Source organism: Protopterus annectens, chromosome 4.part0, assembly GCF_019279795.1.
Source record: "Protopterus annectens isolate FY-2018-M chromosome 4.part0, PAN1.0, whole genome shotgun sequence".
NCBI lineage: Eukaryota > Metazoa > Chordata > Ceratodontiformes > Protopteridae > Protopterus > Protopterus annectens.
The window spans coordinates 424,315,417-424,342,046 of record NC_056733.1 but is presented as its reverse complement, the minus strand read 5'-3'; the positions used below and the strand labels follow the sequence as shown (position 1 = coordinate 424,342,046).

The window sequence follows — 26,630 nt, the reverse complement described above, 5'->3', positions numbered from 1 at the left end:
CTTCCCCAACAAAATGTCACTGAGAAATTCTGTTAAAATGTAGGCTTTAATAAAATGAAGAAATAAAAAACACAAATTGTGCTGTTCAAGTTGCAGGTCAAACAGGATAAGCGCTTTCAGTTAAAAAAAAAAAAAAACCTTCTTCAGATCCTAGTGTGTAGACCTGACTTGCTGCTGTTAAATAAAGATCCTTAATTGCTCAGCCAATCACATACAGCAATCAGATGCACGCCTTCCTTAAGCCTCCATTTCATTTCTTAATTAGGCTTCTCTTTTTCAAAATACGTTTAATAGGAAGTACTCTGTTGAGCCTTGGAAATAAATTAACTCTGAGGTTTATGATCCATTTGCTTTCTTCCTTTTCAGTTTTGTTGACAATGTCTCTTCCACGGAGGTTAGTAGTCACATTTGAGATAACCATAAAGCTAAATGAATGCCCTGGATTTTCATACACATGTCCATATAGGGCATTGGTTACCGCTTTATTCTTGATGTCTAACAGATGGCAAAGTATCCGTTCTTTTAACTTTCTATTGGTCTTTCCTACATAATAGGCTTGGCACAAATTACAAGTGCCAACGTATATAACATTCTTGGTGTTGCATTTAGCAAAACCAGGGAACTTATAGCATTTGTTAGTTACCAGATGGACAAAACTGTTGGAACATTTAATGTGGCTGCAAGCTTTGCAAAAGCCACATTTCCAAGTTCCTAACCTATTTTTTCCTTCTGTACTCTGCTTGTTAGGTATTCCATCATAGTTGCACAATAAATCTTGTTCTTCTTGTTTTTATAACCAAACTTAGGTGTTTCCCCACAATTCTCTTAATTTTACTGTCAGCAGTTAAGACTGGCCAAAATTTCTTGATGGTTTCACAGACATCAAAGGAGTTAGTGCTGTAGGTCATCATGCATCTGAGACTGTTGCTGTTCCCACCTTTCTTCGCATCACTCTGCTTCCGTTTCGAATAGTACGGTTGCCCTTTGTTGTATGAAATGGACATTGCTTTGCCTTTACTCATGACTAATTGTTTTTCATTATAGCCTCTTGAAGCAAAATTCTGTTAAGAGTTTGTCTTGTTCCTTCAGAAAATCATAGTCAGTACAGAGCTTGGATATCCTAGTCACTTGATTTTCAACAGTATTCTGAAAAACATGTCTTGGGTGCATGCTATTGTAGTATATCATATGGTTCTTACAATTTGGTTTCCTGAATATAGTGGTGCCAATTCCTTTGCTATTATTCATTGAAATTCTCTCGTCTAAGAACTCTATCTCATTTGCTGACGTTTTCACTTTGAATCTTAGAAAGCTAGTCGTACTTGTTAAATAGTTGACAAAATCATTTAGGCGTTGTATACTGCCCTTCCATAGGAATATATCATCATCCACAAACCTATTGTAAAAGATGATGCATTCCTTCCATTCATTTTTCGTATCCATTTCCCATTGCCTTTCCCATTCAGCTAGGACTATATTGGCATAGCTGTTTGCACAGGGGGTGCCCATGGCTACCCCCCATTTCTGCCAATAGTTGCTCTCACCATAGAGGAACACATTGCTCTCCAGGACCAATTCCAGGAAGCTGCATACTAGAGTCATATCCATGTTTACTTCAAAATGAGAGGCAAAGTCCCTTACTGCTTCTATTCCTAGATCGTTGGGTATGCAAGTGAATAAATTGTTGACGTCCATCTTCACCAAAATGAGGCTGTCTATGCAGCTTTCTTGCTCCATTCTTTCATACAGTCTCTCCAGCAGCTGACCAGTGTCCCTCAATACAGTATGTGTGAAAGGCAACAACTTCTTGAGTTCAGTTTCCACATAGGTTTAAATGGGCTCATTGACCCATCCTCTCCCCAAAACTATTGGTCTCAAAGGGGCTTCAACACTGTTCTTATGAATCTTAGGCAACCTTTTTGATAACAGGTATAGTTGGATATACCATTTCAAGAAAGTCATATAGATTTTTATCAATTGCTCTAGTCATTAATTTGTTATGCAGGACATTCTTTACTGAGGAATTCAAACTGTCTACTTGATACTTCTCGATTTTGTGGTATGTATCACTATGGCTTGACATATCCTGCATTTTCTGGGCATACTGTATTAAATTCATCACTATTAAAACTCCTCCTTTGTCAGCTGGCCTGAAAATAATTTCTTTCATTGTTTGCAATTCTTTTAACGCCTGAAACTCGTCCTGTGTTAAATTGTAATAGTGTTTACTTTTTCCTTTTGACCTCCGTTCAAACACCTCATTCTCACATAACCGTAAGAACATCTCCACAGTGGGATGATTGCTGGGGACAAAGGAACTTGTTTTTTTTCAACACAGACAATGTTTAGTTTGTACCAGTATTTATTTTCATTGTCAAAAAGACACTTCAACGTAACGTTCCTACCAAAGCACCTTAAGTCCGTCACTCAGTCAGGTCAGAACGTTTTGAGGCTCTAAAGCTCAAGCCTCTTTGCAGAACACTCTTTTGGGTAGCTGTCTGCTCATAATCGGATACATTAATTACCAACAAAATTGATTCATCTAAGCTCATTGAGGTTCCTAAGTTACCTTTCTCTTTTTCCTCTCTCTGCTTTCTGACCTGGATCTCACAACACATTTCTGTGTTAATAAAAAAGGGATTTGGTGTAACAAAGGTGCATGGACAGATCCTTTCTTTGGTATCACGTTCGGAACTATTTCACTTGAAGGCTGAATGCTTCCTGCCGACGCAGTGTCTACATTCGCTGCATTATCATTTTCTGTTAGTTATGTAATGACCTCGAGCATACCAGTCATTATTAACTATACTGTCATTAGTCCTATTGTTAGGAGTATTGCGAGAGGCTAATTCAGGATGTTGCCCATTAGTGTTTATATTACTATGTACTTCAGCATGTATATTCACACTAGAAAGTCCTGTGTCTCACAGGTACATTTCCCATGTTGTCAGAGCGTTCTTTTCTATCTGGTGCTCTCTTATCCCTCGGCCACTTAAACAGGCGACTGTTGGTAAAATCAGAATAATCTCTCTTCAGTTTAATTTTTATATTTTTCAATTTGTTCTCATAGGTTTCCAATTTATCTTGCAGGGTTTCTAGCTTAAACTAGCAGCTATCGGGTAATCGCATAGTTTCCATTTGCTTTTGCTTACATTCAATAAGAGCAGAAACCTCATCTTCATGTGGCTTAAAGTAGTCTATTAGCAGCTGTATGTAACAGAAGCTTGTCTCCATGTTAATCTCCTGCATTTGGCCAGATCATCGGGGTAGGTGTTCCCATAGTTGGGCATACACCTAATTCTCAATCCCCTCCAGTATCACATTATGATGTAGACACGCTTCCATGTGAAATCGCTGCCATTGCAGCCTCTTGAGCTTATAGGCTGCATTCTCAACTTCTCTAAAGATGTTATCAAATTCTTCATTAAAGTCTGTAATCGGTTCCTGATTCACACCAGTCTTTATATTGATATCAGATAAAGGATTGTGCATACCTGCATTAAATATAGTATTAGTTTTCCGACCATTTTCCATCACAAAATACAGTGTTGACACCAAAGCAGTAACAAATAACAACTGTGTGAGGTGTGAAGGTAAAAAAACAAGCACAAACAACCAAACCAAAAACCTCCTCCAGAGGAAGCCTTAATAGGCAAAAATAGTAAAATGAAAATAGGCTTCCACCACAACAAAAAGTTCACTGAGAAATTCTGTTAAAATGTAAGCTTTAATAAAATGAAGAAATAAAAGCACAAATTGTGCTGTTCAAGTTGCAGGTCAAACAGGATAAGCGCTTTCAGTTAAAAAAAACCTTCTTCGGATCCTAGTGTGTAGACCTGACTTACTACTGTTAAATAAAGATCCTTAATTGCTCAACCAATCACATACAGCAGTCAGAGGCATGCCTTCCTTAAGCCTCCATTTCATTTCTTAATTAGGCTTCTCTCTTACAAAATAGGTTCAATAGGAACTATTCTGTTGAGCCCTGGAAATAAATTGGCTCTGGGTTTCATGATCCATTTGCTTTCTTCCTATTTTTTCTATGCTTCTATATGTTTTTCTATGATTCCTGAGTGGGCAATGGTATCATAGGTTCATATGTAGGTACTAGGCTATCGGCCCAAGGGCCTAAGTAAGCCTAGCCAACAAGGTTCCCTGGCTTACGTCACCCAAGAAAGTTAATTTCCTGTGCCGCTGTCGAGCAGAACCACAGAAGTGATTTCCCGGGGTGTATTTCCTATTTCCCATCCACTTATCAAGATTTTTCTTGAAGAGTGCTAATGAGGAACTTTGCTTTACATAGATGGGTAGCTTGTTCCAGAGTATAGGAAGTCTCTGGGACAGGAATCTATTCTTCCAGCATGTCCTGTTTATTGTGGTGACTAGGTTGAGGTCCCTAGAGCATGCAGCTCGGAGGGATTGGGATGTCTGTAGGTGTAGCATGTCCAACAGCTTTGGGTTTAACATAGCTGTAAATGTTAGGCAGAGATGATCTCGGAGAAGGCAATATGCTACAGAGTAAAGCTAGAGTTTTTTGAGACGGTCAGTGTAGGGCATCTGTTTGAGGCCAGTAATCCTCTTTGTGAGATACTTCTGTGGCCTTTTCAGCTGCTACAGATGTCTTGTAAGGTACATTCCAAAAGGGGCGTTGTACTCTATAATGGGTCTAATGAGTGCCGAGTAGAGGGTAACCATGATCTCTTTTTTTTTTCCTGGATGAGAACCCTTTTGTGATGAGGTGTGCCACATAGATGGTTTTCCTGACTACAGTGGCGATGTGATTATCAAAGGAGAGACTGCTATCCACCTGTGTCCCAAGGTCTCTTATCACACATTCGGCGTTAAGTAGACTGGTGTTCATGTGGTAGCTCATGGGTATAGAGTTTTTACCAAAGGGGATGACAGTGCACTTCTTGGCATTGAGCTTGAGCCCATGCCTCTGACAGCAGGGATCTGTCTCAGTGAGGCCCTTCTGTAGGATGTCCACATCATTTGGGGACTCGACTATGGCTCTTAGTTTGCAGTCATCTGTGAACTTCGTTAGCCAGAGGCCTTCTGTGTTATCCTGTACTTCAGAGAAGTAGATGCCAAACAGGAGAGGTCCCAGGACTCAACCCCGGGGTACTCCACTTTTCACTGGTTTGAAGTCAGATTTGGAGTCTGCAACATTTACAGTGTGGGTTCTGGCAGTGAGCCAGTTGGTAACCCATGTTGTGACGTAGGTATTTATACCTAGTTTAGTGATATTAGCTATAATTCCAGAATGGGGGATGGTGTTGAAAGCCTTGGCGAGGTCAGGATAGGCTGTGTGTGAGCCACCTTACCCTAGTCTATGGCTTTGGTGACTGCCTCAAAGAACCCGATCAGATTCAGAAGGCATGATCTGCGTTTCACAAACCCGAACTGCGTGAGGTCCAGAGTTTGGAAGTTGCCAATGTCTTTGTTTCTGTTACATGATGATAATGTTCCATGGCTTTGCAGACCAGGCTTGTCAGGCTAATAGGGCGATAGTTCCCAGGATCAGTGGTGGCTCCCCGTTTGTGGAGTGGAATAACTGTTGCTGTTCGCCATTCAGTGGGCAGAAAGCCTGACATGAGACTATGATTGAACAGGGTGCTTAGGTGGGGAGCCAGTTCGTTCTGAAGTTCGTGTAAAACGCAGCCATGGATGCTATGTTTTTGGTTTTAGAGAGTGCAGCTTTTACCTGCATAAATGTGATTACAGGGACTGTGCATTCTTCCTGTATAGATATGGGCCCTTTAGGGGGGTAAAGTTAGCACTGAACCTATCTGCCAGGATGTTTGCAATATCAGTTGGTTCTGTAATTTTCATACCATTGTGTAGCAACTCAGAGCAGATCTGGTTGTTGCCATTGAGATTCTTGACATAGCTATAGAATGCTTTGTGGTTGCCCTTTGAATCTGTGGCGATTTTGTTTTCGTAGCTAGCTTTGGAGGATCTTATAAGGGATCTCAACTTCTTACTGAGGCTGACCAGGGAGCTCCTCCACTCATGGGATTTTACTTTTTTTTTTTTTTTTTTGCAACAGCTTCTTCCTTCTGTTGTGGAGTTTGTTTATGGCAGGGGACCACCAGATTGGCTTTTTTTTTTTGGAGGATAGTGTCTTGGTTCTGTTTGGGATAGCACGATCCATGCACTCGTGTAATTGCTTAGAGTGCATTTGTGTAGGATTCAGCAGTCGTAACTGTATTGTCCATTTGCATGGGTGTCATGAAGTTCACCACTTCTGTCTTAAGCATGAAGTTGGCTTTGGATAAATTTTTTGCCGTGGTTTTTCTTAATGGTGGGTGGGGGTGAGATGTGGATATCTAGGGAGAGTAGCTTATGGTCGGATCTGACCAACGAGGAGTTGACTTCGGGTGTGGAACACCGGTCACTCATGTTAATGACTAGGTCTAGGATATTGTTGCCCCTGGTGGGGGTGTGGATAAGTTGATCCAGGGCATTGGAATTTATGAATTCCAGAAAGCGTTGAGTGAAGGAGTTGGTACATGAGTAATTTTCCCAGTTAATGGTGGGGTAGTTGAAATCTCCCATTATTAGGGTGTTTGGTTGAACCCTAATATTTTCCAGTATATCAAGAAAAGAGGAGTGGGAATCCTGGGGCATGGTGGGGGATCTGTAGCAAGCTACAATTTAGATTGCAGTTTTGCCCAGAGTTAGTTGCACTTGGATAACCTTGGATGTATTATGCTGCGCAACTAGCCTGGAGGTGTGGATATCCTTAATGAATATGGGCACACCACCTCCTTTGGTGTTCTGGTCCAGGTTATATGGCCGAAAAGTGTGGTATGAGTTCTAGCCTGGTAATGCAGGGGTGCTCTGTAGAGCCTTGAACCAGGTCTCAGTTACTGCACAGATATCTATGTTCTCTATTTTGAGTGCCTCGAGAGTGCATTTTGAGATTTAGACTTTTAGCATTGAGTAGCATTAACCTCTGTTTTTTGCTTGCCTGTTCTTGTTACGGTGGTGAATTTGTCATTTGAACCTTGCCTAAAAAAGGCACTATAGGGGCGGCAAAAGCCTTAGCCAGTATCCGGAATCCCAGGGGAGACAGGTGCAGGCCATCTCTGGCAAAGCATCGTGGTCTGTTGACCATGTCGTCCCAGGCAGACAGGTACTGGATCCCCTTAGACTGACACCAGAAGTTAAGCCAATTGTTGAAGTCAGTCATTTTGTCCTTGTACTGTGGTATCATTCTGGGTGATGGCAGGATGCTACTCCGGGCTAGGGTCATACCTGACTGGGCTACAAGATTGGAGAGCTCTTCCATGTCTCTCTTTATGTAGTCCAGGGAGGTACGTCTCAGGTTGTTCACACCAACATGGACAGTGACAGAGCCATATTTGTACTTGTTGTGGAGTGAACCGAGTGCATGGGTTATGTGGCGGATCCTGGCACCTGATAAGCAGTTGACTGTGACTTTCTCCTTGTTTAGCCTGGTGAGTGGGACATCAGTGTGCCTGACTATAGAGTCACCTATGACTAGTGTGTTGGGTACGTTGTTTTGCCTTATGGGCTGTGGTTTATTGGCACACTGAGTCTGTGGGCTATGTGTCATTTGGGTTGTGTTGCAGGGGTGGAGGTTGCTTGCGTTTCTGCTTTGGAGGTCTCTGTTGCTTGAGCAGAGTATTATTGAGAGCCTTAGTGAATGTTTTTGTTTCTGTGTAGATTTTGGTGGTGTAGGTTTAGTGGGACTATGTGAAGAGTGTGGTGTGGTGCAAGTGTTTACCTTCTCCTCTTGACTGTCAAGTTCAGTCTTGGTTGGAGAGAGCTTTACCTCCAGTTTGGCTAGATAAGTGCATCTTTCACAGGTTGTGGTGTTGGGTGGTAGGAGGAGAGGGTTTTCTGTGTACATGAGGCAATTGCTACATTGCCCTAAGATGCCTAGATTCATCAGATAGACAGGAGAGAACGCTGGGAGCTGACCCTTGGACATGGCTGAATAAAAAACTACTTTTCTCTAGACAAGCGAGGAAAGTGAGTAGAAGACCTGTTTTTCTCTAAGCAAGTGAGGAAAGTAAGTACAAAAAGTGTTTTCCTCTAGGTAAAGAGGAAGGTTGCATAGGTTCATAGGTTCATACTAGGCTATCTGCCCTAGGGCATTTATAAGCCTAGCCAGAGTGTGTTTGACTTTCGCCACCCATTTTAAAGTAATTTTGCTATGCCCTTTTTCGAGGTTAGTATACTGTGCCTCTGTCTAACAGTGACACTGAAGTGATACCCGGGGTAAACCTACAATCTCCCATCCACTCATTAAGATTCCTCTTGAAGAGAGTCAGTGAGGGACTCTGCCTAACCTGGACTGGGATTTTATTCCAGAGTGAAGGGAGCCTCTGGGTTATGAATCTGTCCCTCCAGCATGTCCTATTTATTTCAGTGCTGAGGCTCAAGTCTCTCGAGCTCGTAGCTCGATGGGATTTGGATTTTCTGAGGTGCAGCATGTCCATTAATTCCGGATTGGACATGGCTTTATACGTCAGGCACAGATCGCCTCTGAGCAGGCGGTATGCCACTGAGTAGAGCTGGAGTTTCTTTAACACCGGGAAGCATATGGCATCTGTTTGAGCCCTTTGATCCTCTTGGTGAAGTACTTTTGGGGGTTTTCCAGTTGCTGCAGGTGTCTGGTAAGGTACATCCCAAAAGGGGCATTGTACTCTATTATGGGCCTGATGAGGGATGAGTAAAGAGGCACGATTACCTCCCCTGATCTAGATGTGAATCCCTTCATGATTAGGTGGGCTATATAAAATGTTTTTATAACCACTTTGGCCACATGGTTGTCAAATGAGAGATTGCTATCAACTTGGGTCCCCAGGTCCCTAATTACTTATTCTGTACTTAATGGATTACCACCTGTGTGGTAATTTGTGGGCACTTTGTTTTTGCCAAAGGGGATGACTATACACTTTTTGGCGTTTAGCTTGAGGCCATGGCTCTGGCACCAGTTGTCTGTTTCTATGAGGCCCTTTTGGAGGATGCTTGTGTCGGTTGGAGTGTTGATTATGGCGCCCAGTTTGCAGTCATCTGCAAACTTGGTCAGCCACAGTCCTTCCGTGTTGGCCTGTACCTCCGAGAAATATATACCGAACAAGAGAGGTCCCAGGACTGAGCCTTGTGGGACGCCACTTGTAACTGGTTTGGAGTCTGACATGGCTCCAGCAATTCTAACCATGTGGGTTCTGTCCATGAGCCAGTTTGCAACCCATCTAGTGACATAGGGGTTTATATTTAAGCTGGTGAGCTTATCTATAATGCCCGAGTGGGGTATTGTATCGAAGGCTTTTGCGAGGTCCAGGTAGGCTGTGTGGACCACCTTCCCCTCGTGAATGGCCTTAGTGACTGTTTCAAAGAAATCAACCAGGTTTAAGAGGCAGGATCTGCCCTTAACAAAGCCAAACTGGGTAGGATCCAGTTTCTGTAGGTCCCCAATATCTTTATTAATGAGGTCCATGATGATCCTTAACATAGCTTTGCAGACCAAGCTAGTCAGGCTTATGGGGCGATAGTTTCCAGGATCCGATGGGAAACTAGCGCAAACGCATGCTGTAGTAATTTGTAGCTTTAGTGCTAACAACAAGTTCTGATCAAGTGCTGAGCACGAATAAGCATATTGAAGTGCGAAACTAAATCTGTACCTGGATCTTGTGGTAGATAGGCTACCTAGTGCTTACCACTCTCGCTGATAAGTTAGAATGCTTCCCTCCAATACTGAAAGGCTTGGGGGCTCAGAAACTTACAAACAGTCCTGGATACAGCAAATCTGTATCTGGACTAGATTAGTTACAGGAAAGGTGGGAAACTAGCACAAACGCAGGCTTTTAAACCAGAAAGTTGAAAGATATGGAAAAGCTGCCCAAACGGCCAATAAACTACAATTTCTGGGTCAGAAACCACTCTTGTGGTAGGTAGGCTACCTAGTGCTTACCACTCCCACTGATGAGCTAGAAGGCTTCCCTCCAACATAGAAAGGCTTTTGGGGCTCAGAAGTTTATAAACTGTCCTGGTTATAGCAGATCTGTATCTGGAATAGACTAGTTACAGGAAAGGCAGGAAAGTAGCTATTTTTTTTATAAAGTGGAAACAGAGAAAGGAGAAACGGAAGATAATTCAAAATTAAGGAAGTGGCTTGCCCTTCACAAATGTTCACTCTGTATTGGGTAGAATGAGCTAGTGACACTAGACTTGGAATAGAGATGGGACTTGTATGAGTGCCTGAAGTCAAAATATGATCTCACTGTAGTCGGTGTAGTGAGCAAATGAGATAGACACAGGAGGAGTGTTCAGACACAAATTTACAGGACGGGCGGGGAATTCCAAAGCTACCAGGATTAATACCAAAACAAGAACAGGGAGGGAGGCCAGGAAACTAACTGCAGAGAGAGAGAGAGACCACAGTATTCTATGAAACAGTTAAATAGAAAAATAAATAGCTACAGAGAGAGACAGGCCACAGTATTGAATGAAACAATTAAATAAACAGAAAAATAAAATGCAGTACAATCTTTAAACACTGCAAGGTTGGACTTCTCTCAGCTAGTAATGCAGTTGATTGTAGGTATGTAGCAGAAGCCAAACAACTCTGATATTGAGCAGTAATAAATTCAAAGATATGTGACTTCTTCTTTCGGCTTTTCCCATTTAGGGGTCGCTGCAGCGGATCACCTGTCCGCTCATGATTGGCAGTGGAGTTTTACAGTGTCGAGTTGCCAGCCCGGCGCCCAACCTTCCACAGAAGGCACACACGCACTCGCACCTAGGGCCAATTTAGAATGTCCAATCCACCTACAGCATGTCTTTGGGATGTGGAAGGAAACCGGAGCACCTGGAAGAAACCCACGCGACCACAGGAAGGACATGCCTACTCCGCACAGAAGGCACCCCAGCCGAGAATCGAACCAGAGAACCTCTTGCTGTGAGGCGGCAACGCTAACCGCTGCACCACCGTGGCCGCCCATTCAAAGATATGTGACTAACACTTATAAATACAGGGAAACCCTCTAGGCTAAGAGTTTAGCACTGAATATCAATGAAGTGAAACACAATAGCCCCCACTTACTGCAGACAGAGAGAGAGAGAGAGAGAGAGAGAGAGACCACAGTATTCTGTGAAACAGTTAAATAGAAAAATAAATAACTACAGAGAGACACAGGCCACAATTTTCAATGAAACAATTAGAGAGAGAAATAAAATGCAGTACAATCTTTAACGCTGCAAGTTTGTACTCAACTTGGCTAGTAATGCAGTTGCAAAGGCCTTAACCAGATCAAGGTAGGCTGTATGAACCACCTTTGCTTCATCCACAGCTCTGGTGACTGACTCAAAGAAGTCGACCAAGTTGAGCAGGCATGATCTACCCTGCACAAAACCAAACTGTGTGGGATCCAGAGTTTAGAGATTCCCTATATTTTTGTTTATTAGGTACATGATGTGTTCCATAGCTTTGCATATCAGACACATCAGGCTAATGGGGCGATAGTTCCCAGGGTTTGTAGTCTCTCCTTCTTTGTGGAGAGGGATGACTGTAGCAGTACGCCATTCAGTAGGGACAAAGCCTGAGGTGAAGCTCTGAAGTTCATGTTGAACGAAGCCAGGGATATTGTCAGGTCCCATGGAAGCTGCATTCTTGGGCTTGGACAGTACTGTTTTAACCTGTGCAGCAGTAATACTGGGTGTCTGGCAATCAACTGGTATTGTGGTTGGTCCTTGGGGGGGGGGGGGGTAAAGTTGGCACTGAATTTGTCAGCCAGTAGATTGGCAATATCTGTTGGCTTGGTATAGGAGTTACCATTGTGCAGTAGCTCAGAGCAAATCTGGGTATTGCCACGGAGATTCTTATAGAAAGCCTTGTGGTTGTCTTTACTATCTGCTGCAATTCTGTTTTCATAGCTAGCTTTAGAGGATTTGATGAGGGATCTCAAATTTTTGTTGAGGCTGATGAGGGAGTTTTACTAGTCTTGGGACTTGTTCCACATCGGTTTCCTCCTTCTTTTGTAGAGTTTGTTTATGGCAGGGGACCACCAGATTGGCTTCCTTTTTTTGGAGGAGAGCATTTTGGTTCTATTGGGTATGGTGAGATCCATGCATTTTTGTACGTGTTTGTACAGTGCATTGGTGTATGATTTGGCGGTCATGCAACTATACTCCATTTGCATGGGTGCCATGAAGTTAGCACCTCTATTTTTAGGAGCCCAAAGTTATCTTTGGAGAAGTTTTTCATGGTGGTTACCTTTGGGGGGGGGAGATGTGGATTTCCAGGGTGATTAGTTTGTTGTCTGATCTAACCAGGGAGGAGTTAGCTATTGGTGTAGACCAATGGTCACCCATGTTAGTAATGACCAGGTCAAGACTGTTGCTACCTCTAGTGGGGGTAAGAACGAGCTGCTCAAGGGCATTTGAATTAGTGAATTTTAGGACGCGTTGGGCAAGTGTATTGGTACACGAGTAGTTTTCCCAATTACAAAGCCTCCTTAACCGGATGCATTCTCCGTAAGAAAATGAAGCTGAAGTATGTTGAGGATGGCAACTACTGTCCTACAAAAACTGTCCACCATCCATAAATTTCCCATGTACTGAAGTTATTAATTACTTTCATAATTTATATGCAGGTAGCCATGTACAGCTTTTCAGAGCATTACTCAGGTCCGTCACTCCCTAGTTCACAAGGTGGTGTTTGAGGTGTCCCTGAGCCAGTTTCTTCAGTTCCCGGTTTTATTAACTTAATACAAAAAAGAAGAGGAGGGGAGTTCCTAAATACATGACTGTACAGAGAGGGGAGTTCCTAAATACATGACTGTACAGAGGCAACTTAGATACTTGTAGAACAGGACCAGAGGCTTCAAACAATCTGACCAGATGTTTTTCTTCATGTCAGACGTGGGACAGGTTAGTATCCAAGCAGACTTTCTCCAAATGGATGGCAAATTGCATCTCCTCCTGTTATGAAATCACTGGGAGTCTTGCTGGACAGGTTGTGATATATGCCTCAATGGCATGCATTACTACTGCAGCCTTCTTAAAGAAATGTTTGTGAGACAGCCACTGGGTCCTATGCTCAGTCTTTTGAAACATTACAAAGTAGATATTCATTCAGAAAGTGTGGATCTAATTTCATCTTTGCTGTAGTTCAGGACTTGGTGGATCCCTGTCAGGTCTTGGTCAGGCATCTTCATTGTTTGGCAATGACTCATTCGTTTATGGATTTACTTCCGCATTGTTAGTTGTGTAATGTAATATGGAAGTGGCAGATTAGTTACCATAATGTCGGTGTTAAAAATAGTAGGATCCTTGCTGCATTAGAAACGCCCTTCCTCCTTTCCCTGTTTTTCTGTGGAGGGCACCTTAGTATACGTCTTTGTAGTCTCTGAAGGTTAACAACTTCTTGTATATCATTTTAGCATATATTTAGTATTGTTTGGGGATCTTTCTTCTGGTGGACAGTGATTTGAAAGTTTTGCATGTTAGGGTTATGGGATGTATTCATTCTGTATTCTCCTGTAGTTTAAGCTTTAGGTGTTGCACTTGGTGACCTGCATGTCAATAAAAAGAACCAAATATGATGTAGGGTGCAGTCTGTTTTTCATTTGAGTTTTCTTTTGGCATGTTTGTCATGGGAGGTGACTTTATACCTTGATTGGGGACATCTGACTGCTGCACAAGTCCAGCTAGGAGACTAACATTTGCTTGCTTCTAAATCCTGTTCATTTACAGTGCATCAGTGAGCCTTCTATTCAGGTATTTCTGGTTATTTATTTGTGTATTGATTGACATTAAATTACTGGGAAAGTCGACTGGATAGAAGCCCATTGTCAGCTGAGACCCAGAGGAAAAAGCTCCATATTATAAAAATACATTTTATGAACAGTAAATTTGCAGTCTTAAAAAATAAAACAAAAACATCTGCAGTTTAATTATAGCAAATTAAACGTAATATAAAAACATTGGTTATGAATCGAACTTGTATGATCATTTAATGTTTAGAAAAAATGTAGACCGTTTGTAGAGAAATTAAAGATAAGTTAGTCCTAATACAAATGGGAATTGCAGTATGAAGTTGAGGGAAGGATAGGCTTGTGGTATGTTTGTAGAGAAAGTCACGGAAGAGAATTTGATAGACGCAAGGAAGGGAAGAAGACAGAGTAAGGAGGCATAAGTAATGAAATGGTATTTGTTCACATTGAGAGAGAGTTTATCTTGGTTTTGAGCAAAAACAGAGCCAGTTTTTTAACTAGGTAGGCTTTTCAGAGTGTTCTTGAAAGATGCAAGGGAGGGTATTGCCTGATGGATACAGGTAGGAGTTCCAGGCCTTAGCAACCTTGTACGAATACAATGTCCAGCAGATTTGATAGGTTTGTAGATAGATGGGAGTTTTTGGTCACTGGATTGCAGTGACTGACTGGGAACATAGTTGTGTAGAATGTTTTTTAGTGCTGCATAGGCAGGTGGATGTTGGATAATTGTATAGGTGGTAAGAAGCTGTGTATAGGTTGATTTTAAGATGTTTTAACCAATGAGAAGTGCCCTCATACAATTGCACTTTCTCCAGTAGGAGATTGTACTGAGAGGAGAGAAGGCCATACTCTCCACCCCTCCAACAAAGGAGTTGGCTTCTAGTTACTCAGTCTTGCCCTCACATCCCCTCAGCCTGCTGTCTGGCTTCTGGAGTACTAATCATACTTGTTTGACAGGCATTGCAGATAGATGCTTTCCTTGTGAGTCACTTAAACAGGTACCATGTGTCTAATTTTTGTACATGGCTGGCTAGTAAATGAGACCACTTTAGGAGGCATTTAAATTGCAACCGGAATACTGCCAAAAATTATTTTGTTCACTTACTAACAGTTTTGCTGCAGGAACACAAGTGGGCATAAAAAAACGGCATTACATTTGCAGATCGTTTTATTTTAGTTACTAAAGTTTTTGTCACTGTGTACATTGATGCTGGGCTTGTGTGTAGAAATTATTTCCAGTATTTAGGAATGGTGTTTGATTAATTACTGTCTTAGTAATGCTGTTTAGAGTGTGAACTTTGTAGACTATTTCTTATGCACAGTTCCTTGACTTCTTGCACTAAAATAATTATCTTCTTCCATTGATCTCCTGGTTATATTTTTGTAATGCTTCTCCATTTTCTTTTTCAGGAATTCACATTTTTGGAGTTTGATTTGGAGCCACGAAAAGGAAGCTTTTTTCTGTTTTTTTATTGCCATAGGATTGGCATGGTAAATATTGTCCAAGCCTGGTAAAACCTGGCATTTTTACTGTACTTTTGCTGTGTTTGTAACATGGATAGTGAATTTATCAGAGGGTGCTGTTTTTAATTAGCAGTCTTCCTATTAATTGATACATTCATTATAAATGTTTTTTTTTAAACAAGAAACATCTTTACTGAATTATCATGGGCAATCATAAATGTATGTAAATGAAAATAAAATGCTGGTACCAAACGGGATGAAACAATGAAGCCACAGACTGAAGCACTGGAGAGGTACTTTAATACACACAACAGTATAAAATAAACACGGGTAAACAGCACATTAACTAATTAAAAACTTGCATTTTTGTTTAACAATACTTCATCAGATGTGGGTTAGCTCAAACAGTTCCTACATAAATAGCAAAAAGAACATGACATCACTGAGTGTTCAACAAATCATTAAAAAGACATAAAGCATAAATAATCATTCAAAATTAAAACACTTCACTTCATTGTAAGTTGTATACATAAAAAAGTACACGCCAAGATAAAGGAAAATTGAATAACTACCTATCAGAACAATCAAAACAATAAATAAAACGCAATTGCATATGAATATTAAAACAGCCTAAAAATGTGAAAACATAAAAATGATTAGTAACAAGTCCTAAAACTCCCTCTACTGGCCCTTTAACATATTACTACTTAAATATATGAGTAAATAAATAGGGGTGAATGATATATAAAATGTATAGATGTAAGCTTATCAATAAAGGTGTCATGAATCATAAAAACTCCTAAAAACAAATTTTATATAAAAACATTTTTTTGAATACTCTATAGCCAAGCTCATATGGAATAAATATTATGAATTGTGTCTTTTTAATGATTTGTTGAACACTCAGTGATGTCATGTTTTTTTTTGCTATTTAAGTAGGAACTGTTTGAGCTAACCCACATCTGATGAAGTATTGCTAAACGAAAACGCAAGTTTTTAATTAGTTAATGTGCTGCTTACCCATGTTTTATTTTATACTGTTGCTTGTATTAAAGTACCTCTCCAGTGTTTCCGTCTGTGGCTTCATTGTTTCTTCCCATTTGGTACCAGTATTTTGGGTTACTGGTTTCTTTTGGTACCGTTTCTGGCTCTTTTAAATGAAAATAAACCATATTGATATAATTTTATTTGCATGCATCACTTATAATCTAGCCGGTCATTGTCAGTCAAACATTACATAGGTCATTCAAATTCTGCCTTCTCTTAAACTTCATTTCTTCTCTGCATATATTGTTCCTATTTTCATTTTTTTCTATGTAATTGCACCTACTCTTTTCTGAAGATCCCAATTCCATTTATCTCTGCTACTGTATTTACTACATCTAATACAATTGGTTTAGACTCTGATTTCCATTTTCTAGCAATTGTTTTTTTTTTTTTGGCAGGTGCCATAGTTATACTCAGCCAGGCTTACTATGTCTAGGCAATTCTGATTCTGTATCATAGCTCAAAAAAATAATTTTCTTAGTTACACCAGTTTATTCACCCAGTATCTCTGACAGAGTAGTCTGCAGGGATTATGATGATGACCAGATCAACAATGTAGATGTGATGTTGGCAAAATATAAGAATTCAAATAAATTCACATCTAATGTTTACAGAAAAAAAAGACCTTTTCTAATTCATATTTACACTTCAACAGCAATACCAGAAGAAGGGAATAGTAAAGGGGCAAATGGTAAGCCTACCTAGTGATTTTGAAAGAGAAATTTTTTATTTATGGTTTATGTTTAGGAATAGAGGATACCCTGGCTATTTGTTGGCATCAGTAAAATATGAAATGTTTTAAAGGTAGTGCAACTAAATTTGCCCTCTTATTGAATAAACCAACCCCTAATTCTTTATCTGACAATGGTACTTCTATTCTTGGAGTAACAAACAATAAAAACAGGATGGTACCTTTTGTGATGCCATTTAACCAGGAAATAAAATATATGAGCATGTTTAAAAAAACTATGGGATTCTATTTTTTCTAGGGAAATGAAGGTTTTATTCTGGAGACAACCTGTGGTGGTTTTTAGCAAAGGCTCTAACATTACGAATTTAATGGAAAGGAACATTGATAATTTTACTATTAACCGAGTCCACCATATGTCCAAAGGCAAGAGGGACCTTCATGTATGCATCTACATAATTTGCATCTACTTAGCTGTTGATAATTACCCTCGAACACTGCCTTGTCTAGGTAGATGTGACTGTGATACAGCTCATGTGATTTATGTAGCTAGATGTGAAAACTGAATGGCATTTTATGTAGGGAAAACCATCCATAAATTGAAGGAATGCATGAGGGAACACCTTTATGATATTATGACATGGAACCCTAGTAATGCAGTGTATAAACATTCAGTATATTGTTCTAATTTTAAAAGATAAAATATTTTTATTGACCAAGTCTTTAAGGCGCTTAGAAAACGTGATGTTGGCATTAAGATAGAAACGAAGGAATTAATGTGGCAACTTAGATTAAATGCATGCCAACCCCCTGGTCTGAATGATTTGGTATCTGTTGTAAGCATTCTCAATGACAGGGCTAGTATATTAAGTTGATTTGTAAGGAGAAAAACATTTTTGTATTTTTAAATCGATCAAGTGTGTATCCTTATAGGATTGGACCTGGATTTTAACTGTTTATCCTTTATTCTGTTTAAATCGGAATTGTATACGTTTTATATTTTTTTGCATTGTACATTTCAGAGTGTTTTATATACGAGAGAGGTTTTTATGCTGCTATCCCACATTTTTTTATAGTTTTATAGGACTTGCTATGGTGGTTTAAAGGTTTGAATTGCAAGAAAACAATTACATTACACTTTGATTCATTGTTCATAGGTAGGTACTAGGCTATCTGCCCGAAGGCATTTATAAGCCTAGCCGGAATGTGTTGGCTTTCTCCGCCCCCTTATAGTTTCATAGGTTGGTACTAGGTTATAGGCCCTAGGGCCTGTACAAGCCTAGCCATAACAATTCCCTGGCTATTTCTTCCCATACTATTTACTTCCCTGGGCCCCTGTCTAGCAGAGCGACTGACGTGATCCCTGGGGTGAATTTCCTTTCTCCCATCCTGTCATCAAGGTTCCTTTTGAAGAGGGCCAAAGAGGTGCTCTGCTTGATATGTATGGGCAGTCTATTCCAGAGTCTGGGGAGTCTCTGGGTCAGGAACCTATCCCTCCAGCATGTTTTGTTTATTGTGAGGACAAGGTTTAGATCCCTGGAGAGTGTGGCTCTGAGGGATTGGGATTTTATTAAGTGTAGCATGTCCAACAGCTCTGGGTTTGACATGGCCTTGTATGTTAAGCAGAGATTACCTCGGAGTAGACGATATGCTACAGAGTATAGCTGGAGTTTTTTAAGGCTGTCAGCATAGGGCATCTGCTATAGGCCTGTGATTCTTTTAGTGAAGTATTTCTGTGGCCTTTCCAGTTGTTGCAGATGTCTTGAGAGGTACATACCAAATGGGGCGTTGTATTCTGTAATGGGTCTAATGAGGGATGAGTACAGTTGGACAATGACCTCCTTTTTTCTGGATGAAAATCCCTTAGTGATGAGGTGTGCCACATAGAAGGATTTCCTGACTGTTGTGGCGATGTGGTTATTGAAGGTGAAACCACTGTCCACCTGTGTCCCCAAGTCTCTTATCACACTTTCGGTGTTTAGTGTACTGCCACCTATGTGGTAATTCACGGGTACATGTTTTTTTCCCAAAGGGGGTAACTATACATTTCTTGGCATTGAGCTTGAGCCCATGGCTCTGGCAGCAAGCATCGGTTTCTGTAAGGCCCTTTTGTAGAGTATCCACATCCTTTGGGGATTCAGTAATGGTTCCCAGTTTGCAGTCATCTGCAAACTTTGTTAGCCAGAGTCCCTCAGTGTTGACCTGTACTTCAGAGAAGTAGATGCCAAACAAGAGAGGTCCCAGGACTCAACCCTGAGGTATTCCACTTGTCTGGAGCTGGATTTGGAGTCTGCTACTTTTACACTGTGGGTTCTGTCAGTAAGCCAGTTGGCAACCCATCAAGTGAGGTAGGGATTAATGCCCAGCTTAGTAAGTTTATCTATGATTCCAGAGTGGGGGATAGTGTCAAAGGCCTTGGCGAGGTCCAGATAGGCTGTGTGGACTGCCTTACCCTCGTCCACGGCTCTGGAGACTGATTTGAAGAAGTCAGTCAGGTTCAGGAGACAAGATCGGCCCTTCACGAACCCAAACTGGGTGGGGTCTAGTGTTTTAAGGTTGCCAATGTTTTTGTTTATAAGTTCCATGATAATAAGTTCCATGGCCTTGCAGATCAGGTTCGTCAAACTGATGGGGCGGTAGTTCCCGGGATCCAAGGTGGATTCCCCCTTGTGGAGTGGGATAACTGTAGCTGTGCACCACTCAGTGGGCATGAAGCTTGAGGTGAGGGTATGATTACACATGACACTTAGGTGAGGTGCCAGTTCATTTTGTAGTTCATGTAGTACACAGCCCGGGATGTCATCTGGTCCCATGGATGCTGTATTCTTAGCTTTGGAGAGTGCATTTTTTACCTGTGTGGCCATTATTACCAGAATGTGGCAATCTTCCGGTATTGAGATGGGCCATTTAGGGGGTGAGGGGGGTGAAGTTGGCACTGAATCGATCTGCCAGGATATTGGCAATATCCTTGGGATCAGTATATTTAATGCCATTCTGTTGTAGCTCAGAGCAGATGATACTAGTCAAGGTTGCTCTTGAAGAGGGTTAGCAAGGAGCTCTGCCTAATGTAGATTGGAATCTTGTTCCGGAGCATGGGAAGTCTCTGGGACAGGAATCTATCCCTCCAGCACATCCTGTTTATTGTTGTGGTGAGGTTTAGATCCCTGGAGCATGTGGCTCGAGGGGGTATGGTTTTCTTTAGGTGGAGCATGTCCATCGATTCTGGGTTGGACATGGCCTTTTATCTCAGGCAGAGATCACCTTTGCATAGGCGGTATGCAGCCGAGTACAGCTGGAGTTTCTTCATTTGAGCTGCATAGGGCATCTGCTTGAGGCCAGTGATCTCTTGGTGAGGTACTTCTGTGGTCTTTCCAGTTATTGCAGGTGTCTTGTAAGGTACATCCCAAATGGGGCATTGTACTCTATGATGGGTCTGATGAGTGACGTGTAGATGGGCCCAATGACCTCTTTCGATCTGGATGCAAACCCTTTTGTGATTAGGTGGGCCACATAGAAGGAGTTTCTAACCACTTTGGCAATGTGATTATCAAAAGAGAGGGTACTGTCTACTTGGGTCCCCAGATCCCTTATTACGTCTTCCGTATTTAAGGGGCTACCAACTATGTGATAGTTTGTGGGTACTTTGTTTTTTCCAAAGGGGATGACTGTGCACTTTTTCGCTTTTAGCTTGAAGCCGTGGTTTTGACACCGGGTATCTGTCTCAGTGAGACCATTTTGGAGGATGTCTGTGTCAGCCGGAGAGTCAGTTATAGCCCCTAGTTTGCAGTCGTCTGCGAACCTGGTCAGCCATAGTCCTCCTGTGCTTTCCTGTACCTCTGAGAAGTATATGCCGAACAGGAGGGGTCCTAGGACTGAGCCCTGGGGAACACCACTTGTAACCAGTTTAGCGTCAGACCTAGCTCCCGCAACTCTTACCATGTGGGTTCTGTCCATGAGCCAGTTGGCAACCCATCTCTTGACGTAGGGGTTTATGTTCAGGCTGGTGAGCTTGTCTATAATACCTGAGTAAAGAATGGTGTCAAAGGCCTTTGCGAGGTCTAGGTAGGCTGTGTGGACCACCTTTCCCTCGTCTATAGCCTTGGTAACTGTCTCAGAGAAGTCCACCAGGTTTAGGAGGCATGATCTGCCCTTAACAAAGCTGAACTGGGTAGAGTCCAGTGTTTGGAGGTTTCCGATGTCTCTGTTAATGAGATCCATGATGATGCGCTCCATAGCTTTGTAGACCAAGCTAGTCAGGCTTATAGGTCGATAGTTCCTGGGTTCTGTTGTGGCTCCACCTTTGTGGAGTGGAATAACCATTGCTGTGCGCCACTCTGTGGGCAAGTAGCCTGTGGAGAGGCTGAGTTTAAACAGTGTGATTAGGTGAGGGGTTAGTTCATCTTTGAGCTTGTGTAGGACGCAGCCTGGGACACCGTCCAGTCCCATTGTTGCTGTGTTTTTGGCTTTGGAGAGGGCTGTTTTAACCTGAGTATTTGTGATTTCAGGGGTACTATATTCTTCTGGTATAGTTATGGGCCCTTTTGGGGGTGAGAGGGGGGGTGAAGATTGCACTGAACCTGTCTGCCAGGATGTTGGCTATATCGGTCGGTTCAGTGTATTTTGTGCCATTCTGCACCAACTCCAAGCAGATCTGAGAATTGCCACTTAGATTCATGACATAGCTAAAGAATGCCTTGTGGTTATCTTTGGAGTCCATTGCAATTTTTCTTTCGAAGCTAGCCTTGGACGATTTTATGAGGGAACGTAGTTTCTTGCTGATACTGATCAGGAATTTCTTCCCTTCTTGGGATTTTACTCTTTTCTTTACTAGATGTTCTTCATCTCACATTGCTGCAGTCCTTACATATGGGTAGTCCACTGTCCTCGGTCGGCCCGGATACCAAAGTATTAGGCTGACGTCGGTCAAGGCGCTTAAAACTGACATCAGGACGTCGGGGTACAAAAGCGCATGACCGACGTCATATCCTCAGTCTTTTTTGCCGCATGGTCCGATGCAGAAGCAGCGTTGCAAGTGCCGTTCGGCGTTCTGAAATTTTTCGAGTTCGGAGTTTCAGACCGAATCCAAGTTGGCTAAGTACCCCGTTGGGGATTATTTTGGTTTTTTCTTGCCTCAGTGTAGTACCGGATGTCAGAAAAAGTGAATAATTGTATTTCTTGTGGGAAACAGATACCGCATAGGGATTATCATTCTTTGTGTATTCCTTGTTTGGGGCCTGAGCACGACGTAGTCGGGTGTCGCTTTTGTGCTAGGTTCAGTAAGCGCACTATTAAGCGAAGGTTAGATTGTGCTAGGCTGGTCTTCGGTAAGCGGTGCAATTATAATATGCCGTCGGATTCTCCGGCGCCCGCTTCCACGAAGAAGCGCAAAGACAAAACAGTTAAACCCAGGCAGGATGAGTCGTCCGTTCCAGACGCCGGTTCTTTAGAGGCTTCAGTGGAACCGGTGGGTCCGACGGAGACTTCTTTAGAGTCTCAGGGGGAGACTTTAATTTTGCAGGATGTGGCCTCTCTTGAGGCAGGGCAGGCTGAAGGGGCTTCTCAGGTTACTGTACTCCCCTCCCTGCCCAGGGTGGTTAGGCCCTCTCCTTCTGTTTCCAAGGCTTCTCCCAGGGGCAGGCCAGGTTTAGCATCTGTTGGTGTCACTCCTAGTTCAGCAGGGTCTGTGCCTAAGAAGCACATGCTTAAAATGGCAGAAGATTTGATTACTCTGATTAGAGGTTCTTTGCCCCCTCCTGATAAGAGGCCTAGGGTGGAGCCAGAGTTGGGAAGTTTTGAACAGGCTTCAGATGTTTCAGAGTCTTAGGCTGAAGACTTGCAGGAGTACTCTCCTTATTCTGATTCTGATGCAGAAGATTCCACTCCTTCTGCTTCTCCTCCAGAGGATTTTTCTTTTTCAGAGACTCTTCACTCTATGAGGGAGCATTTTAAGTGGGAAGGTCAAGACTTCTCTGATTCTCGGAAAAGGCTTAGGGAATTTTTGCTTTTACCTCAACATAGGCCCTTAGCTATACCACCTGTTCTGGATGTAGTGCAGGATGTGTTTTCAGAGGCTTCACTTAATCCTGATTCTCTGCCTCCTGCGCCTGTTAAACCAGATAGGTATTACAGGGTGCCTGAGGCTCATAAATACCTTTATAAGAGTCCTAGGGCGGACCCAGAAACTATTAGTCAGGGACCCAAGGGTGTCAAGGCCTCTGTTGTAAAAAATCCGGTTCCTCTAGATAAAGAGGCCAGAGCTTTGGATAGATGGGGAAAGAAGGTCTATACTTCTTCTACCTTAGCAATGAGGGCTTTGAATTGCCAGTTTCATATGTTGAAATATCAAAACTTTCTTCTTTCTCAATTGAAATCTAAGGTAGATGCTCTGGCAGAAGGCATTGAGTGTAAAGAATTACAAGATTTGGTGCATGTCTCTGAGCAGGTTGGTAAGCATTCTTTACAATGTGGTTTTGATGCTGTGCAGGCCTCGTCTAGGGTGGCTGCCACTGGTTCAGTTCTTCGCAGGCACGCCTGGCTGAAGGATCAGAATTTTTCTGACCATGTTAAAACAAGGATTTTGGATGCTCCTTTGCAGTCTGAAGTGTTGTTTGGTCCACCTGTGGAATCAGTCTTGAAGAAAATGGAGGACAAGGCTAAGTCTATGCAGACTGTTAAGGATTTTTTGCAAGTTCAGCCTCCAAAGTTTAGTAGGAATTGGCCTGCTAAGGGGTGGACGTATCCTTCTTATGATTCTCAGTCTAGGGGTAGATCTAGACGTGGTAGGGGCAGAGCACAGAGTTCCTTCAGACCTAGAACTGGGAGTTCACCTGCACAATCTTCGAGTGAGGGTAGGGGCCAGTCCTTTCGTAAACAGGCCCAATGACCTACTTTTTCAGCTGCCAGATCCCTCTTGCCTGGCAGCACCTTTGGGAGGAAGGTTGGCACTTTTCAAGGAAAATTGGATTTTAATTACCCAAGACAAATGGGTACTGGATATCATACACAGAGGTTACAAGTTTTATTTCCATACCTTGCCTCCTTTCAAAGGCATGCCAGACGTTCCTCCTCCGCAAAGACTAGAGGCTCACAACCAAATTTCTCTTCTACTTCAAATAGGAGCTATACAACTGGTCCCTCTGCCAGAAGTGGGCCTAGGATTTTATTCTTGCCTGTTTCTAGTACCAAAGAAAGGGGACACGTGGAGACCCATTTTGGACTTATCTATCCTCAACACATATCTGGACATTCCCAAGTTCAAAATGTTGACGTTACAGCAGCTTTTACCTCTGCTGGGCAAAGATCACTGGATGGTGACTCTGGATCTCAAGGAGGCTTATCTTCATGTTCCTATCAGGCCCAGTTGCAGGAAGTATCTGCGTTTTCGGGCTGGGAGTTTTCATTATCAGTTCTCTGCATTGCCCTTTGGCTTATCTACTGCGCCCAGAGTGTTCACGAAGGTTCTGGCTCCAGTGGTAGCTTTCTTCAGGCTAAGAGGAATACAAATCTATCCTTATTTGGACGATTGCCTGATTCTGGCTCAAGGAAAGGACGAACTTCTTCATCATTTACAGTATGTGATGGCAGTGTTAAGATGCCTAGGGTATTCTGTGAACGAAATAAAGTCCAGTCTAGTACCCTCTCAGGACATGTGCTTTCTGGGTGTGAGACTGAATACAGCATCCCAGATGGCCTTTTTGACCCCGGACAAACAAAAGAATCTTTCTCTTTATTTCCATCAATTATCTCGTCAGTCCAGGCTGACTGCAAGGACAGTCCTTCAAGCCTTGGGGTTCATGGCATCTTGTATTCTGGTACTTCCCAATGCCAAACTGCATATGAGGAAGCTACAGTGGTATCTCAAAAATGTATGGACGCAACACTGCCAAGATATGGACACCGTCATTCAGATAATACCTTGCATTCAAAAGGAATTTTTGTGGTGGGCTCAGGAATGTCACCTAAACAAGGGACTCTCTGTGACCCGACCAGAGGCGAGTCAGATTCTAACGACAGATGCCTCAGACAAAGCTTGGGGAGCTCATCTAAATGGAAAATGGGTACAAGACACGTGGCCTGCCAGACTTCAACATTTACATATCAACTTGAATGAGATGTTAGCAGTCCAATTTGCATTGATAGCTTTCAAGGATTTACTTCTTCCAGGGCAGGTGTTGATTCAAACAGACAACACAACTGTCATGTGGTACATCAACAAGCAAGGGGGGACACATTCATATCCTCTATGCAGACAAGCAATGATTTTGTGGGAGACTGCTCTCAGGTTGCAGCTAAATCTTCAGGCAAGGTTTCTGCCAGGAGCACAGAACTCCTTAGCAGATGTGTTGAGCAGACAAATTATGGATCCCCACGAGTGGAAATTGGATCCTCATGTATTTCGAAAATTGACAGTGTTATGGGGAACTCCAGACATAGATCTGTTCGCTTCTCCACTAAATTACCAGCTGCCAAAGTTTTGCACGAAAAGGTTTCATCCCACAGCTTGGAAAGTGGATGCTCTCTCATTCAATTGGAGCAATCTTCACGTGGATGCCTTTCCACCACTGCCTCTCCTCCCAAAGGTACTCCTGAAGGTCAGACAGGACAAGCCAACCATGATTTTAATAGCTCCGGATTGGCCTCGACAGCACTGGTACCCATTACTGAGAAGTCTGGTACGGGAGCCTCCATGGCCTTTGCCTTCGATTCCACACCTGCTGTCTCTGGAGAACACCATTTACTCAATGTCAAACTTCACTCTCTACATCTAACAGCCTGGCATATTCTGTTTTAAACCCTGGAGGGTCTCAGCTTCCACAACAAGTTTTGAATGTTATTTTGGAGGCCAGAAGGCCTAGTACAAGGAAAGTTTATGCAGATAAGTGGAGGAGATTTTTAATTTGGAGTACAGCAAAGGACTTTGATGTTTCTAAACCTAACTTAAGTGTTGCTCTTCAATACCTTACTGAGTTATTGGACAAAGGTTTGTCCTTCTCCTCTATAAAGGTTCATGCTGCAGCAATTTCTGCTCACTATGACTGTGACCCACCATTATTTTCGCATCCTTTGTTTAAGCAATTCCTTAGAGGGGCAAAGAATATAAGACCCCCACGTAGAGCTCCTACTCCTGCTTGGGATCTCAATTTTGTGTTGGAGAAACTCACTCTACAACCTTTTGAGCCTGCAGCGACTGCCGAGTTTAAATATTTATCATGGAAGACTGCTTTTTTGTTGGCCATTACATCTGCGAGAAGGGTTTCTGAATTACAGGCCCTTATGGCGGTTGAGCCTTTCTTAATTTTCCACAAGGATAGGGTGTCTTTGCACTAACCCTTCCTTTATGCCTAAAGTGGTTTCTAGTGTGGCTTTAAACCAAACTATTCATTTGCCTACTTTTTATGCAAACCCCCAAAATAAAGGGGAGAAGATTTTGCACACTTTGGATATACACAGACAGTTGCGATATCATTTGAGCAGAACTAAAGGGTTCAGGCAGTCTCAGCAGTTGTTTGTTTCATTTGCTTTGTGTTCTCAGGGCAAACCTGTTTCAAAACAAACTATTTCTAAGTGGATTGGTTTTTGTATTGCTTTCTGTTATTCCCATCATGGTAAGGAGATTCCATCTGGGATTAGGCCTCATTCCACTAGGGCTACTGCCACTTCTACAGCTTTTTTAAGGGGGG

At 42.3% G+C, this 26,630-nt stretch overlaps 1 protein-coding gene across 7 annotated transcripts in view; it reads left to right on the top strand.

Annotated features, from left to right (window-relative positions):
* Positions 1 to 26,630, top strand: part of MTMR3 (myotubularin related protein 3) — a 2,239,538-nt gene that overhangs the window by 186,551 nt on the left and 2,026,357 nt on the right. For all 7 annotated transcript variants that reach the window (XM_044068370.1, XM_044068372.1, XM_044068373.1 and 4 more), the window contains one exon: positions 15,162 to 15,242. In XM_044068370.1, coding sequence (XP_043924305.1) covers positions 15,240 to 15,242 — 3 coding nt within the window. In that variant the 5' untranslated portion in view covers positions 15,162 to 15,239. The remainder of the gene's footprint in view (positions 1 to 15,161; positions 15,243 to 26,630) is intronic.